General features: G+C 40.6%; 1 protein-coding gene across 1 annotated transcript in view; it reads left to right on the top strand.

Moving 5' to 3' along the window:
- The window catches only part of gatad2b (GATA zinc finger domain containing 2B), a 64,101-nt gene that overhangs the window by 26,755 nt on the left and 23,588 nt on the right, over window positions 1-13,758 (top strand). The window contains exons 3-4 of the mRNA XM_044139151.1: window positions 1,559-1,688; window positions 3,217-3,348. Coding sequence (XP_043995086.1) covers window positions 1,559-1,688; window positions 3,217-3,348 — 262 coding nt within the window. The remainder of the gene's footprint in view (window positions 1-1,558; window positions 1,689-3,216; window positions 3,349-13,758) is intronic.

The following is a 13,758-nucleotide window of genomic DNA, read 5'->3' as shown; positions in this document are numbered from 1 at the left end:
GCCAGTCAAGTTCATTGACCCCAGACTCTACCATCCATGTCTTCATCGACCTTGCTTTGTGCTCTGGTCCTCAGTTATGTTGGAAAAGAAAGGGGTCAGCTCCAAACTGTTCCCACAAATTTGGGAGCATGGAATTATCTAAAATGTTTTGGTATGTTGAAGTATTCAGAGTTCCTTTCACTGGAACTAAGGGGCCAAGTCCAGCTCCCGAAAAACAACCCCACACCATGATCCCCCCTCCACCAAACTTTACACTTGGCACAATGCAATCCGACAAGTACCGTTCTCCTGCCAACCGCCAAACCCAGACTCATCCATCAGGTTGCCATATGGAGAAGTGTGATTCGTCACTCCATTGAAAGCGCTTCTATTGCTCTAGAGTTCAGTGGCGCTCTGCTTTACACCACCGCATCTGACGCTTTGCATGGCACTTGGTGATGTATGGCTTGGATGCAGCTGGAACCCATTCCATGAAGATCTCTAAGCACTGTTCTTGAGCTAATCTGAAGGCCACATGAAGTTTGGAGGTCTGTAGTGATTGACTCTGCAGAAAGTTGATGACCTATGCGCTTTCAGCGTCCACTGACCCCGCTTCATCTGTTTACATGGCCTAGCACTTCATGGCTGAGTTGCTGACTCAGCCATGTGTCTCCACACAGCTGACAGTTGACTGTGGAATGTTTAGGAGTGAGGAAATTTCACAAGTGGATTTGTTGCACAGGTGGCATCCTATCACAGTTCCACACTGGAATTTACCAAGCTCCTCAGAGTGACCCATTCTTTCACAAATAGTTGTAAAAACAATCTCCATACTTGGGTGCTTAATTTTCTTCACCTGTGGCCATGGAAATTATTGGAACACCTGATTCCGATAATTTGGATGGGTTAGCAAATAATGTATGTAAGCCCATATGTGTTTTAATTATGTATTGAGAGAAATGCGGCGTGATCTTTATAAGAAATGAAATCACAGCTATTCAAACCCGTTTGAATATATCTAATCTCTATGATTAACCTGTTTTGGATTAACCTCAAAAATGCATCAAGTACTTTTTTTCTCCATTAATATCAAAGTTGCAGAGAAGAAAAATCACAATTTTATCTTACCATGTTTTATCTTCCTAGTTGTTTGAATATTCAGATTTTCTAGTAACAATCATAGTGCTTGTCTCAAACCAGTTCCTTTAACACACTTTTCCACTTGCCGCCTCTAACCAGTTCGGTCCGGTCCGGTCCGCCCCCGACCAGATTCATTTTCCATTAGCAAATTCAGCATGACTGTGCAATTCTCAGATTTTCATACCTATTCAGGGGTAGTACTAGCTGGACCGAGTCGGGTATGCCACCAAAGCGATTTGATTGACAGCTGATGGCTTTGATTGGACAGGCATGTTATTACCTGACAGCAAACGTCACAGCAGTATTATGGTTTACCTGTGGACCAAGAGCTGCTCAGTACAAAGAAGCAGTGAAAAAAAAAACATACATCTAATTGATTTGTCTTGTATTGACCTCACTCTTTAGATGTTCTAACTTTTTGTTTTTGTTCTTTTTTTAGCGAGGTTGATCGTGACAGACAAACTCCTTCTCCAGATGTCATCATACTTTCAGACAACGAGGCGTCTAGTCCCAGGACAACACCTCGACCCGAAGAGCGCATGCACCAGGCTAACTTGGAGATTTTTAAGGTTCATTTAGAACAGCTCCCACTTTTCCTTTGTACACCACGATTCAATATTACCTCTGTCTTAATGTGGTTATGACAAATATTTAGCATACCTTTGGAAATTCATTTTAACGGACAGTAAAAAAAACTATCGCTGAAACAGAATTTAAATTAGTTTTAAAAATTCTTTTTTTGAAATTTAGAATTTCATATTTCATATGATTGGCAGCTTTGAATTTACTATTTGTATTTTACTGTTTGACTTAATTTTTTTGATAGATGGGTTTTTCAATTTAGGTACCACCTGGATGTATGGATTCTTTTAGAGCAAACAAATGGAAAGCAATTGCTGAAATGAGCACACCTGGTATGTTGTAGCACCAGTTTGCAGTGGACTTTCTGTGAATGAAGATAACCAGGAAATCAAATACTTTCCTGATTGGAAATATTCAATTAGGAAAGTATGAATCCTGAGAGTGGGGTACCAAACATAATGTATAGTTTGTGCTCTCGTTGTGTAACATTGGGCCCTGGAGCTTTCCACCACTTTCATATGCTTAAGGGAAACGTTGTGTTGTCAAAATAGTTCTAAATGTCAAAGTGGAGAGCAGGAATGTGAAATATATACGGTATATGGTAGAAATGTATACCGTATATGTTTCTACGTATACCTAGGCCAAAGTGCTATAAAGAAAGTTGGCCTACGATAGACGTCTACCAGATAACTGCAGTAATGCTTGTTTTTGATGCAATCATCCAGTATAAAAATAGAGCAAGTGGAAAGCAGCGTAGCTGAAAACACAAAGGAAGAGCTCGCTAAAAAGGCAGGTGCAAAAACTTAACTTATCTGGACTTAATTCAGGTTTATCTTCCTGTGGTCTTAGCGCGATCCTCAGGAGGAGCGCAGCAGATGTCACAAGGGGTAAAAGCTCATGTGGGATTGGTGCGAATCCCTCCATGATGCCCACAGGATAACATTTGCTGAGTCCAATGAACCCCAATTCTAACCCTCCCACTGTCTTAGTGCAATTGTCAGGAGGAGCATGGCAGGTTTCATGGTTGGACATTGTGGAAGCGCCATGGGGCGGTGTGACGGTCTGACAGTCTTTCTAAAACCACACAAAAAAACTTTGTTGGGGAAAAAAAAAAGCACAGATGCGATGACCCCACCAGACCATGCACAGAGTAAAACACTCAGATCAGGAGCAGAAAATTGTAATCTGTAAAGTGTGGGGAAGAGAGGACATACAAGCAATTTGTTTTACCACCTTAACATGTAGCATGTGCTTGAATACCAGAAATGCAGCTGACTGCAAGTTCCAGTAATTACATTGAGAAGACAAAGCAGGATTTGACGCAGACAACATTATATCAAAGTTATTGTGTTTTTAGCAAGAGATATATTTTTCATTTATTTTTTTAGCTTTGATTTAACCAGGTAGTCACCATTGAGATTATTCCCTTAAAATATTAATAAAAATCCATGACTGTAAAAGTCACAGTATAAAAGTAGTTACTGTGTATGTGGTGTGTTTGTGTGTTTTCTCCAGGGAAAAACAGGAGAGGAGCGACAGCAGATGATCAAAGCTCTGAGGGAAGAGCTGCGCCTGGAAGAGGCCCGTCTTGTCTTGCTCAAGAAGCTTAGACAAAGCCAGATGCAGAAGGAGAACGTTGTGCAAAAGGTTAGTGGTTTTTATTATTTGCATCCTTAGAAGAGAATAGGCTTTTAGGATATCAAATATACAAAAAACATTGAATATGAACATATCTATAAATAGGACCATTGTTCTATAAAGGATGTTCATTTTACATGCTTGTCTTAGATTAATATGAACCAAAACAGCTAAACAAGTCTTGTGCTCTAGACCAGTGGTCCCCAACCACCGGGCCGCGAACCGGTACCAGTACCAATTGGTACCAGGCCGCGCAAGAAATAATAAATAAATAATAAATATGTCCGTTCTATGTATTGAGTCTGGAGGAGCTTTTTATTTTGAAAATCCTAAACTGGATGCTGTCGGTTACGTTTTGTGCGCCAACATGCATCAGAATGAGTAAGAAGCAACGGCATCCCTCTCACAACCCCCCCACAATTTTACATAGTTAAATTGTTTTGTGACCATAGCTACAATCTGATCCTCTGAGTTTAATCTTTGAGTTTCAGCTCTGTTTGTTCACAAATACAAATTAGTATCCTGCAATTATAACTGATTGCTTTTTAGGTTGGCCATTTAAACTACCCCCTTCTCCCAGAATTTACTAAATCCACAGTGAAATGCTGTTAGTGGTGCTCAGGGGCGCAACTACATATTTTTTGAGGTGGATGCAAACCTCTCACCGGCGCCCCCCCCAAAGGACATAAACTTGTACAAGTGAGCCAAAGAGCCTCCTATGAGCTGCAGGTCTGAGGCTCTTTGTTAGCATGTTTTCTATCATTTTTATAGCTTGATAGGAAGCCTGATCCAAACTGGCAACCCACATTATTAAAATGGTGAAATAATATTACCACTAAACACTATTTATAAAAGATATCAACATTTTTCCTACACAATCCTAACAAACGTTTTTAATGTTCTCTTCACAATATTTATTTATTTACTATTAATCTATTTGAATGATTTGTTCTTTAAATTGCCATCTATATTATTGTTTTGGTCTCAGGAAATGACTGAGGGATGAAGAGACTGATGTCTGGTTCTTTAGGTTCTGCGGTTCCTCTCCTGATCCATTCTGTCTGATATCAAACCCACTGGGTGACACTGAATGTCACCGACACGTTTATTTTAATGCTCCTATTAAACTTCACTGTGATTGTTTAGCCCATGTCTTCCCACTACCGTCTGTATTTTTGCCAGAGCAAAAATACGCAGCTCACTGCGGCTGCGTAGTGTAGGTAACCACGACAACAGCGTCAGTTCGTGGGGTCCTATTTAGGTCCCGCAACAACAATTTAGTTGACCTTAATATTTTTCGTGTTTTGTTTTGGTCATTATTATTGCACTTATGGTTGAGATGTGTGTGATCGGTGTGTCTATCAGACATTTATAGCAATACGGAATAAATCGCGTCCCGTATTGGACAACAACAACCATCTGTCATTTTAGCCTAGCTTAAGCTAACCTGAATATTTACAACTCTCTTGTTGATACACTGACATTACTTACCTACTGTCTTTCAACCACTTTGAAAAGCTTTTCTTCGTCTCTCCAACATCTTTATCCTTCCCCCTCTTCCGTTTTCTGTTTTGTGCCTGGAGTTTTTTCTGCGCCCCATCTTTAGCTCCTTGTTGTCGAGAAATTCCTACAAATTTAAAAGAAAAAAACATGCCTCAGCACGTTCTCAAAGGGCCGCTGCTCAAGCTATCTGTACGGGAGGGAGAGCGGCTGGTAGGAGGGGAGGGGTGCCTAATCAGTGCTGTTCCTCTGTAATTGATCATTTCATACACAAACAGCTGTTAAGTACATAAAATGCTGACCTGGAAAGAATTCCCCACATTGTTTTTGCGCCCCTATGCGTTGCATACACTGCATACCCAGTTTTTGTGCTACTGGTGGTGCTGATGTTCTTAGCAGGAAGAGAGGCCCCTAAGTCAAATTTTGCTCAATGCCTCTTACGACCGTGGACTGGCCCTGCATGAAGAGCTAAATCCGCTGAATTGACCATTTGTACTGGATATAGAGGTATAAATGGGAGATTTACACCCTGTTCCAAATTATTTTGCAAGTGATATTTTCTCAGATTTTCTTAAATGTTCAATACAAATGATGGCCAGTATAATTTTCAAGTCATGAACTATTACATTATAAATCAAATTTTACTGAACAAAGCTCCCCATGAGAACAGTATTTTTTCAAAAAGAAACAACTCAATAGGTTCCAAATTATTTTGCACAGCAGATTTTCTAAACATTTTATGAATTATAAAGAACTGCAAATGGTCGTTCTTTGAATGTGCACCATTAAGTGGTCACATGTACTAAAATCCAAAACTATTTCAATCAAAAACATCTTAACAGACAGAGTTCCATGTTAACATAGGACTCTCTCTTTGATATCAGCGAATTCTTGATCCATTGAACTTGTGAGTTTGTTGAAAGTTTCTGCTGAAATTTCTCTGCAGGATGTCAGAATACCTTCCCAGAGCTGTTTTGATATGAACTGCATTCCACCCTCAGACCTTCCGCTTGAGGAAACGCCAAAGGTTCTCAATAGGGTTGAGGTCAGAGGAGGATGGTGACCACACCATGAGTTTCTCCCCTTTATACCCCTAACAGCCAATGACACTGTGGTATTCCTTGCAGCATGACATGGTGGATTGTCATGCATGAAGATTATTTTGCTACAGAAGGTACAGCTCTTCTTCATGAACCATGAAAGAAAGTGATCAGTCAGAAAGTCCATATACTTTGCTGAGGTCATTTTCACATGTTCGGGGACTCTAAAGGGGCTGACCATCTCTCTCCTCATGATTTCGGCCAAAAAAATGACTCTGCCACCTCCTTGCTGACGTCACAGCCATGTTGGGACGTGGTGGCCATCCACCACCAATCCACTACTACATTATCTGATGATTTTCGTCAGCAGAGAAATCTTTTCTCTTTCCCATATTGCTTGAAACCTGTGACCTGCTCAGTAATGTGGAACATCCTTCTTAAGTAGATTTCCTTTAATTGAGCTCACTAGACAAACTAATCAACCAGCTCTCTGAAATTAATTATAGTGATTCTAAGAGCCCTGACACACAGTACCATCTATAAATTTAATAGCACAATAAAAATTTTTATCTTTATGACACTTAAATCCAATTTGCACAATAATGTGGAGCAAGATGTAATTTATGTGGCTTTAGTAGTTTCATTTTGTGTGTGAGTTTTTAAAAAGCGCCACAGAACTGTTTTGGTTGCACAAGCTTTATAAAAAGAATTTTTAAGATCTCCATGTGGCCGCTCACATTAACAGCAGATTAAGGTATTATAATATATATATATATATATATATATGTGTGTGTGTGTGTGTATGTTTGTCAGACTCTGCGCTGCAGCTGCAACTAAACACAACTCAACTGGTGCCGCCTAGTTTTCAGAGATAATTCTCGTTTTATATTCATATGTTGTTTATTTTATATATATATATATATATATATATATATATATATATATATATATATATATATATATATGGATCCATTACTGGATTCTGTTTTGTTGTTCTTTGAAGGTTGGAGGTTTAAACTCAATCAATTCTTAGTGACCAGATATGTGAAAACTTTGAAGGTTTGATCGAAGCTACTTGGATTAGAAGGAATACAACTTTATTCATTTTCCAACTATAGCTTGAACATCAGATGAGTCATAAACATATTGAGTAATTAAAATCAATAGATTATTCAGGCAGTTCATCTCTGTAAGAACATCAGCAAAAAAAATTTAATGGCAAATGTTTTATCAGCGCATTGGACACATTTGATCCCTGCTTCAGAAAGGATGTCTCTGGACATCCTGAAGGTAAATACCGACTGGCAGTCAGGAAGATGGACATGATGAGATGAGACATCTTACAACTCAGAGAACTGCAAGAATAATCACACTGATGGTCTGCCAACATCTGAAACCCACTGGAATATATTATGAATGTGCTGTGCCAACATATGACAATTTCGATACTAATGTTATTCGCAACACCCTGGCTAAAAATAGCGTATGTATTTTCGGCACTACAAGTTTTAAAGCAGTTGTAATTCAGAAATCGGCGATAGCCTTTCCTGCAACTTCTGGGCCACCTGATTTCTTCTAGCTGAAAAGAGGAAATCAGCTGTCCTTCATATTTGCAGCATTCCTCACATTGTGCCTTTTCTCGAAATCTCAGAAAAATCACAATCAGGCTATAAAAAATAGCTCAGCTCTCTCCTCTTTTGTCTAGAAAAAATAACAACTTGTGTTTGGTCACACAGTAATGAAGCACAGTGCTGTACATGGTGCCTGGAGGTGGGGCTCTATAGCCCCCACCAGGAGGCATTGCTCCTCTACAAACCGAGCCAGGTCTGTGGAAACGCGGTTACTTCGTAGTAGAGCTGGGCCAAGTAGAGCAGGGCTGCTGCAGTAAAGCCAGTGGAAAAGGGGCAATAAATCCATGTGATTGAGGCCTTCACCTGTGTCTTTTGGAGTTTCTGACAAAGCAAATCAAACTGAATTGTGCAAATGCACTGGAGGAATCAAAGAATTTGATTTTCACATTGCTGCCTACTTTGTCCAGATGACAGTAGGTTTGTTGAAGCAGGTGTATGATGGCATCTTCAACTCCAACTTCACACCGGTCTTAATATGTGCTTATCTGCTTAATCAGGTGAGGAGTGTCTCCACAACCTTTATGAGGTGAGATGTCAGGGCAATAGGTCTGTAATCACTAATGACTGATGGGCGAGTTTTCTTCAGTACGGAAACCAAGAAAGGTGTCTTCCACAACAATGGAACCCTCTCTGGCTCAGGCTAATGTTGAAGAGATGTTGCAGAATCTCACAGAGCTGAACTTGAGGCCTTCAGGACTCTGGGGCTGACAGCATCTGGACCTGCAGCCTTGTTTCCGTGCCTCTTCACCTGACTTCTAAATACAGAAAAGTGGGAGGCAGAGGCAGAGGGGTGAACAGCAGTTCCCAATTTGGTTGAAGACAGATATTCCTCTGTTCCTCTACAGTTGATTCTCCAGCTTCTTCTTGTAATTCTCCTTACTGTCTGTAATTTTGTCTTTAAGCTGCTTCTGTATACTCCTCAGTAACTCCCTGTCTCATTCCCCAAAAGCTCTTTTTTTTTCTTTCTTAACAGTTCCATTAGTTCACTGGTGACCCAGGGTTTGTTATTCTGGAAGCAGCTCACTGTTCTGGTGGGGAAGTTTATGTAGTCAGTCACACATTCAGTCATGGCATTGATGTCATTTCGATGTGGCTGGCAAAAGGCAACCTCACCATGTTGTGACAGCAATCTTATGAGACAGATGATCTGTTAAAAGATCAATATTCTCTATCTCGTCCCTGTGCTGCTATTTAGGTTTCAAGAAATGTACAGCCGATGAGAGCCAGAAGGAGTGTCTTAGCAATGTCAATCAAGCTCATGTACTAGCTGAGCTAATGGCACAGAAACAACTCACTGTTACATGAAGACTGCTTGTCTGCCATCATTGGTGGCTGTCACTTCCACCTCTTCTTCTTTTTGATGGCAATAAAGAGTTCGTTGAACTGCTGGTTTAAAGTCAGCTTTAATGTCAATCTCACTTTATACCACTGACATAACACCACCGTCGAACTAAAATACAACATAAATTTAAGTGAGACGGTGTCAATAACGACAATAAAAACATAAAAATTACATAAATACATATAAACATACCTCGCTGGCTGACCCTTCCTTTCGAGGTAGAAATGAGATTATTAAATAAATTCTTAAACTTAAATGACCCTTTACAGCCACTTGTGAAAGCTATGCTTTCATATAGCGTCTTCTTTCTCTGGTTCCCTAGCAACATGCTGGATTCCACTACTACTTTAACCTTTCAAAATAAGAGTCGTAATAACAAAAAATATAAATAATACAAAGGGCTGCACAGTGGCGCAGTTGGTAGAGCTATTGCCTTGCAGCAAGAAGGTCCTGGGTTTGATTCCCGGCCCGGGGTCTTTCTGCATGTTCTCCCTGTGCATGGTGGGTTCTCTCCGGGTTCTCCGACTTCCTCCCACAGTCCAAAAACATGACTGTCAGGTTAATTGGTCTCTCTAAATTCTCCCTAGGTGTGTGTGAATGGTTGTTTGTCCTGTCTGTTTTCTGTGTTGCCCTACGACAGACTGGCGACCTGTCCAGGGTGACCCCGCCTCTCGCCCAGAACGTTAGCTGGGTATAGGCACCAGCAACCCTCCCGACCCCATTAGGGAAAAAGGGTGTATAGAAAATGGATGGGTGGATAAATAATACAAAATAAAACATGTCAACTAAAATAATGGCAGTAAAACTCCCACCAAATCACTAACCTATGGTGATTTTACTTGAAACATATAACATTACAATTGGAATATATTTACATTTTAACATTTACTCTGCTTCCAGTAACAACATAGTTTTATGAACTGGTCTATCAAGATACACTGGCTTGACAGTCCTTTTTCCATCCTTGTCCAAGGTCGAGTCACTTAGCAACAGCTTCACCTTCCTGATCCTTCGTCTGCGCTTGGATATATCTCTGTTACTCTTGCCAGTTTCCACTTGTTCCTTGGAGAACTGTCCTCTTGAAGAATAACAATGTCGTTCAGCTTTGCATTCCTTTTGTTTCTTTGCCAGATTTGTCTCTGTTGAAGATTAAGAAGATATTCTTTCTTCCACCTTGTCCAGAATTCATTGGCTAAAAACTGAACTTGGCGCCATCTCTTTCTCAGGTACAAGTCGTGACTCACAAGTTCACCCGGAGGAGGTAGAATAACACTGGACTTCATCATGAGAATATGATTTGGTGTAAGAGGCTCTGAATTTGGATCACTTAGGTTTTCTACTGTTAACGGCCTGCTATTTACAATAGCCATCACCTCATACAGAAATGTTCTGAGGGAAGAACTATCAAGTCTCTTAGAAGTTTTATCCAGAATAGCAGTTAAAATGCTTCTAATGGTTCTAATCAGTCTTTCCCAAACACCTGCCATGTGGCTTGAGGATGGGGTGTTCAGAACAAACTCGCATCCATATTGTTTCAACTGTTCTTTGTCACAGTCCTTCAGTGCATTCAAAAACTCTCCCTTAGCACCAACAAAATTAGTCCCTTGGTCACACCTGATTTGTCTTACATGTCCACGAATAGAAATAAAACAACGCAATGCATTAATAAAAGCATCAGTAGTAAGGTCATCTAACATTTCAACATGTATTGCCCTGGAACACATACATGTAAACAAAAGACCATACTTTTTAAGATCCTTTCTGCCTTCTTTTACATAAAAAGGTCCAAAACAGTCAACACCACAGTAAGAGAATGGGTGTTGTTGCCATTCTGTCCTCTGGTAGATCTGACATCTGTTGATCTTGGGTATGCCTCCTGTACTTTCTGCAGGTTGTGCACTTGTAGATGTGTGAAGCAACTGCACTGCTGCATCCTGTGATCCACACTCCATTGGAACGCAGCTCGTTGACAGTAATTCCTCTTCCTTGATGCTGCACCTTTTCTGTAAAGTTGACACATGACTTGATTTCAGGATAATGGCAGGATGTTTGATGTATGGGTGCAGGCTTGCTCTTGTTAAACGTCCTCCCACCCTGAGTACTCCTTGTTCATCAACAAATGGGTTTAAGCTATAGAGCCTATGTGTTTTATCCTTGAGTTGGATATCCTTTCCTTGGGTTAAGGCCTTGATTTCTTTGCTGAAGGTGTTTTCTTGTGCAAGTTTTATTATGAACAGTTCTGCTTTTCGTCTGTCCTCTATACTTGTTTTTTCACCTTTGCTTTGTGTGTCTCCTTTAAAATCTCTCACAAACTTCCTTAGACGAGCAATAGCTTTAACCGCTCGTCTTCAGTCTGAAAATTTATTGAGACGATCAAGTATTGTTCTCCTTTCTTGTACTTCCGTTTTGAGCACATGTACTGTTTTTAGCTCTGGGTCATTAGAAATAACTTCAATAGCCTTGTCAGTTTCAATGGGTAGCTCACTTTGCCACAAAAACTCTGGTCTTTTAAACCAGTTAGATTTGAGTAGCTGTTGACCACTTAGTCCTCTTGACGCGTGGTCTGCAGGATTATTCTCAGATGGTACATGATGCCACTGTTGTGGGTCTGTGAGTGACTTTATCCTTTGAATCCTATTTGCCACAAACACATGAAATCTTTTGGCATTATTCACATATCCCAACACCACTTTGGAATCTGTCCAGAAATGTTCTTGAAGATTGCTGATCTCCAGTTCACTTTTTGCATTACACTTGTTCTTGCTGTAACTACTGCAGCTATTAACTCAAGTCTAGGGACAGTAGTGACTTTGGTTGGGGCGACGCGTGCCTTCCCCATGACTAGTGCACAATGAACATCCCCTTTGGATGTGACTGTTCTTAAATAGCTACATTGTCCATAGCCTGTCATACTAGCGTCTGAAAAATGATGTAAATCACACTGAGTGATGTCTGTGTTTTCAGGTAGCATGCATCTTTGGATTCTCACCTTTGACAAGTTTTGAAGATCTAGGAGCCAGGATTCCCACTCTCTGTAGAGCTGATTTGAAAGAGGCTCGTCCCATCCGACTTTCTCTTGACATAACTGTTGCAGGATTTGCTTTCCTTTTAGGATGAAGGTTGCCACAAATCCCAGTGGATCATACACTGATGCTACTGTGCACAGGATCCCTCTTCTTGTCATTGGATGCTCTTTGACTGTTATCCTGAATTGAAACTCATCAGAGGAAATGCACCACTGAACACCAAGTGCTTTTTCCATCAGTGGCTCTCCAAGTCTTTAATACTGTCAGCACACTCTTCTCTGGGCAGCGACTTTAACACATTCTCACTGTTTGATACAAACTTGTGTAATCTTAGTTTATCTGTGTTACACAGCTCTCTTGCTTCTTTGACTAGTTTTATTGCTTCTGCTTCAGATGCAACACTTACAAATCCATCATCTACATAAAAGTTTCTTTGAATGAACTTCACTGTGTTTGGAGAGAACCTTCCCTCCCCTTGTGTAGCTAGATGCTTTAAACCAAAATTGGCACAACCAGGTGAAGAGGCTGCACCAAACAGGTGAACCTTCATGCAAAAGACTGAGAGGGGAACACTTAGATCACCATGCTCCCACCATAGGAAGCGTAAATAATCCTGGTCTCGGGGTGTTACATGAAACTGGTGAAACATACGTTCCACGTCGCACATTACAGCCACTGAGCCCTTCCTGAACCTACAGAGTACTCCCACCAAAGTGTTTGTGAGGTCAGGCCCTGTAAGCAGGTGTTCATTTAGTGAAGTAGCTTGATATTGTGCAGAGCAGTCAAAAACTACACGGATCTTACCAGGCTTTTGAGGATGGTATACCCCATGGTGGGGAATATACCAGGCAGGGGAATTACAGAGCTCCTTCTCTGGTACTTTCTCTGCATCACCATGTCCTCCGTGAACTTTGTATAATCAGAGTAGTACTTTTGATCCCTTATGAATCTGTGTTTGAGACTGTATTTAAGCGTTGCATTGCGCTTGACATGTTGGGAAGATTTGGTCTGTCATTTTTGAAAGGCAGAGGTATTTCATAGTGTCCATCCTGCTTTTGTTTGATTCCTTCTTGCAGCTTTCTTATGAAGCAGACATCTTCTTGTGAAATGCTTGTTTCTTCCACTGCTCTCTCTGTAAAATCTGATTCAAGTGCTTTGATTACATCTGGACCAGTTACTTCTTTTATTTGTGTCTTGCAGATGTAATGAACTTTATTCTTTAGCTTTGTGGTTGACTCAGTCTCTGATATTACTTGCCTTACTTGCATCTCAATGAGATGCTCCAAATGTGGCCATGACCCTGCCGTATCTGGAGTAGGAATATGGCTTTGATTGGCAGGTATAAAATCATGTGTGTAAGCAGCTGGCACCGTGAGTTTCTTTTTGGAAAACAATCCTCTTATTTGCAGAGCTTCAAGTTTTGTACATGGTACAGTTGTTTTCTTGGATGACATCGTCGATAATTTGAGTTTAACTTGGGTTTTAGCTGTGTCCAGATTGTTTCCTACTTCATTGAGAATAAAGGACGAATCACTCTGTGTGTCCAGCAGAGCATAGGTAAGTATTTCTTTGTTTGGCTCATTTTGCGTGGATACATACACAGGTACTATTGCAGATGTCTGTGTGTTTCTACTTTCATGAGTCACTCTGTTAGATGTACTTTCGTTAACTGTGTCTTGTGACTGTGTTACCTGTTGCTGGGTTTCCTTCCATTCAGCTACTTCTTGTTCTTTAGGTTGCTCTTTCTTTATCTCGTGTCTTTGTCTTTCTTCATGCAGACATGTGGGATGTTGTTTTGAGCATGTGTTGCATGTCATCCGGTTGCTGCAGTTCTTGGAGAAATGACCACTATTTAAGCAGCCGAAACATAGTTTTTCACC

This window comes from Gambusia affinis, linkage group LG14 (assembly GCF_019740435.1).
Source record: "Gambusia affinis linkage group LG14, SWU_Gaff_1.0, whole genome shotgun sequence".
NCBI lineage: Eukaryota > Metazoa > Chordata > Actinopteri > Cyprinodontiformes > Poeciliidae > Gambusia > Gambusia affinis.
This window is presented reverse-complemented; position numbering and strand designations above follow the sequence as displayed.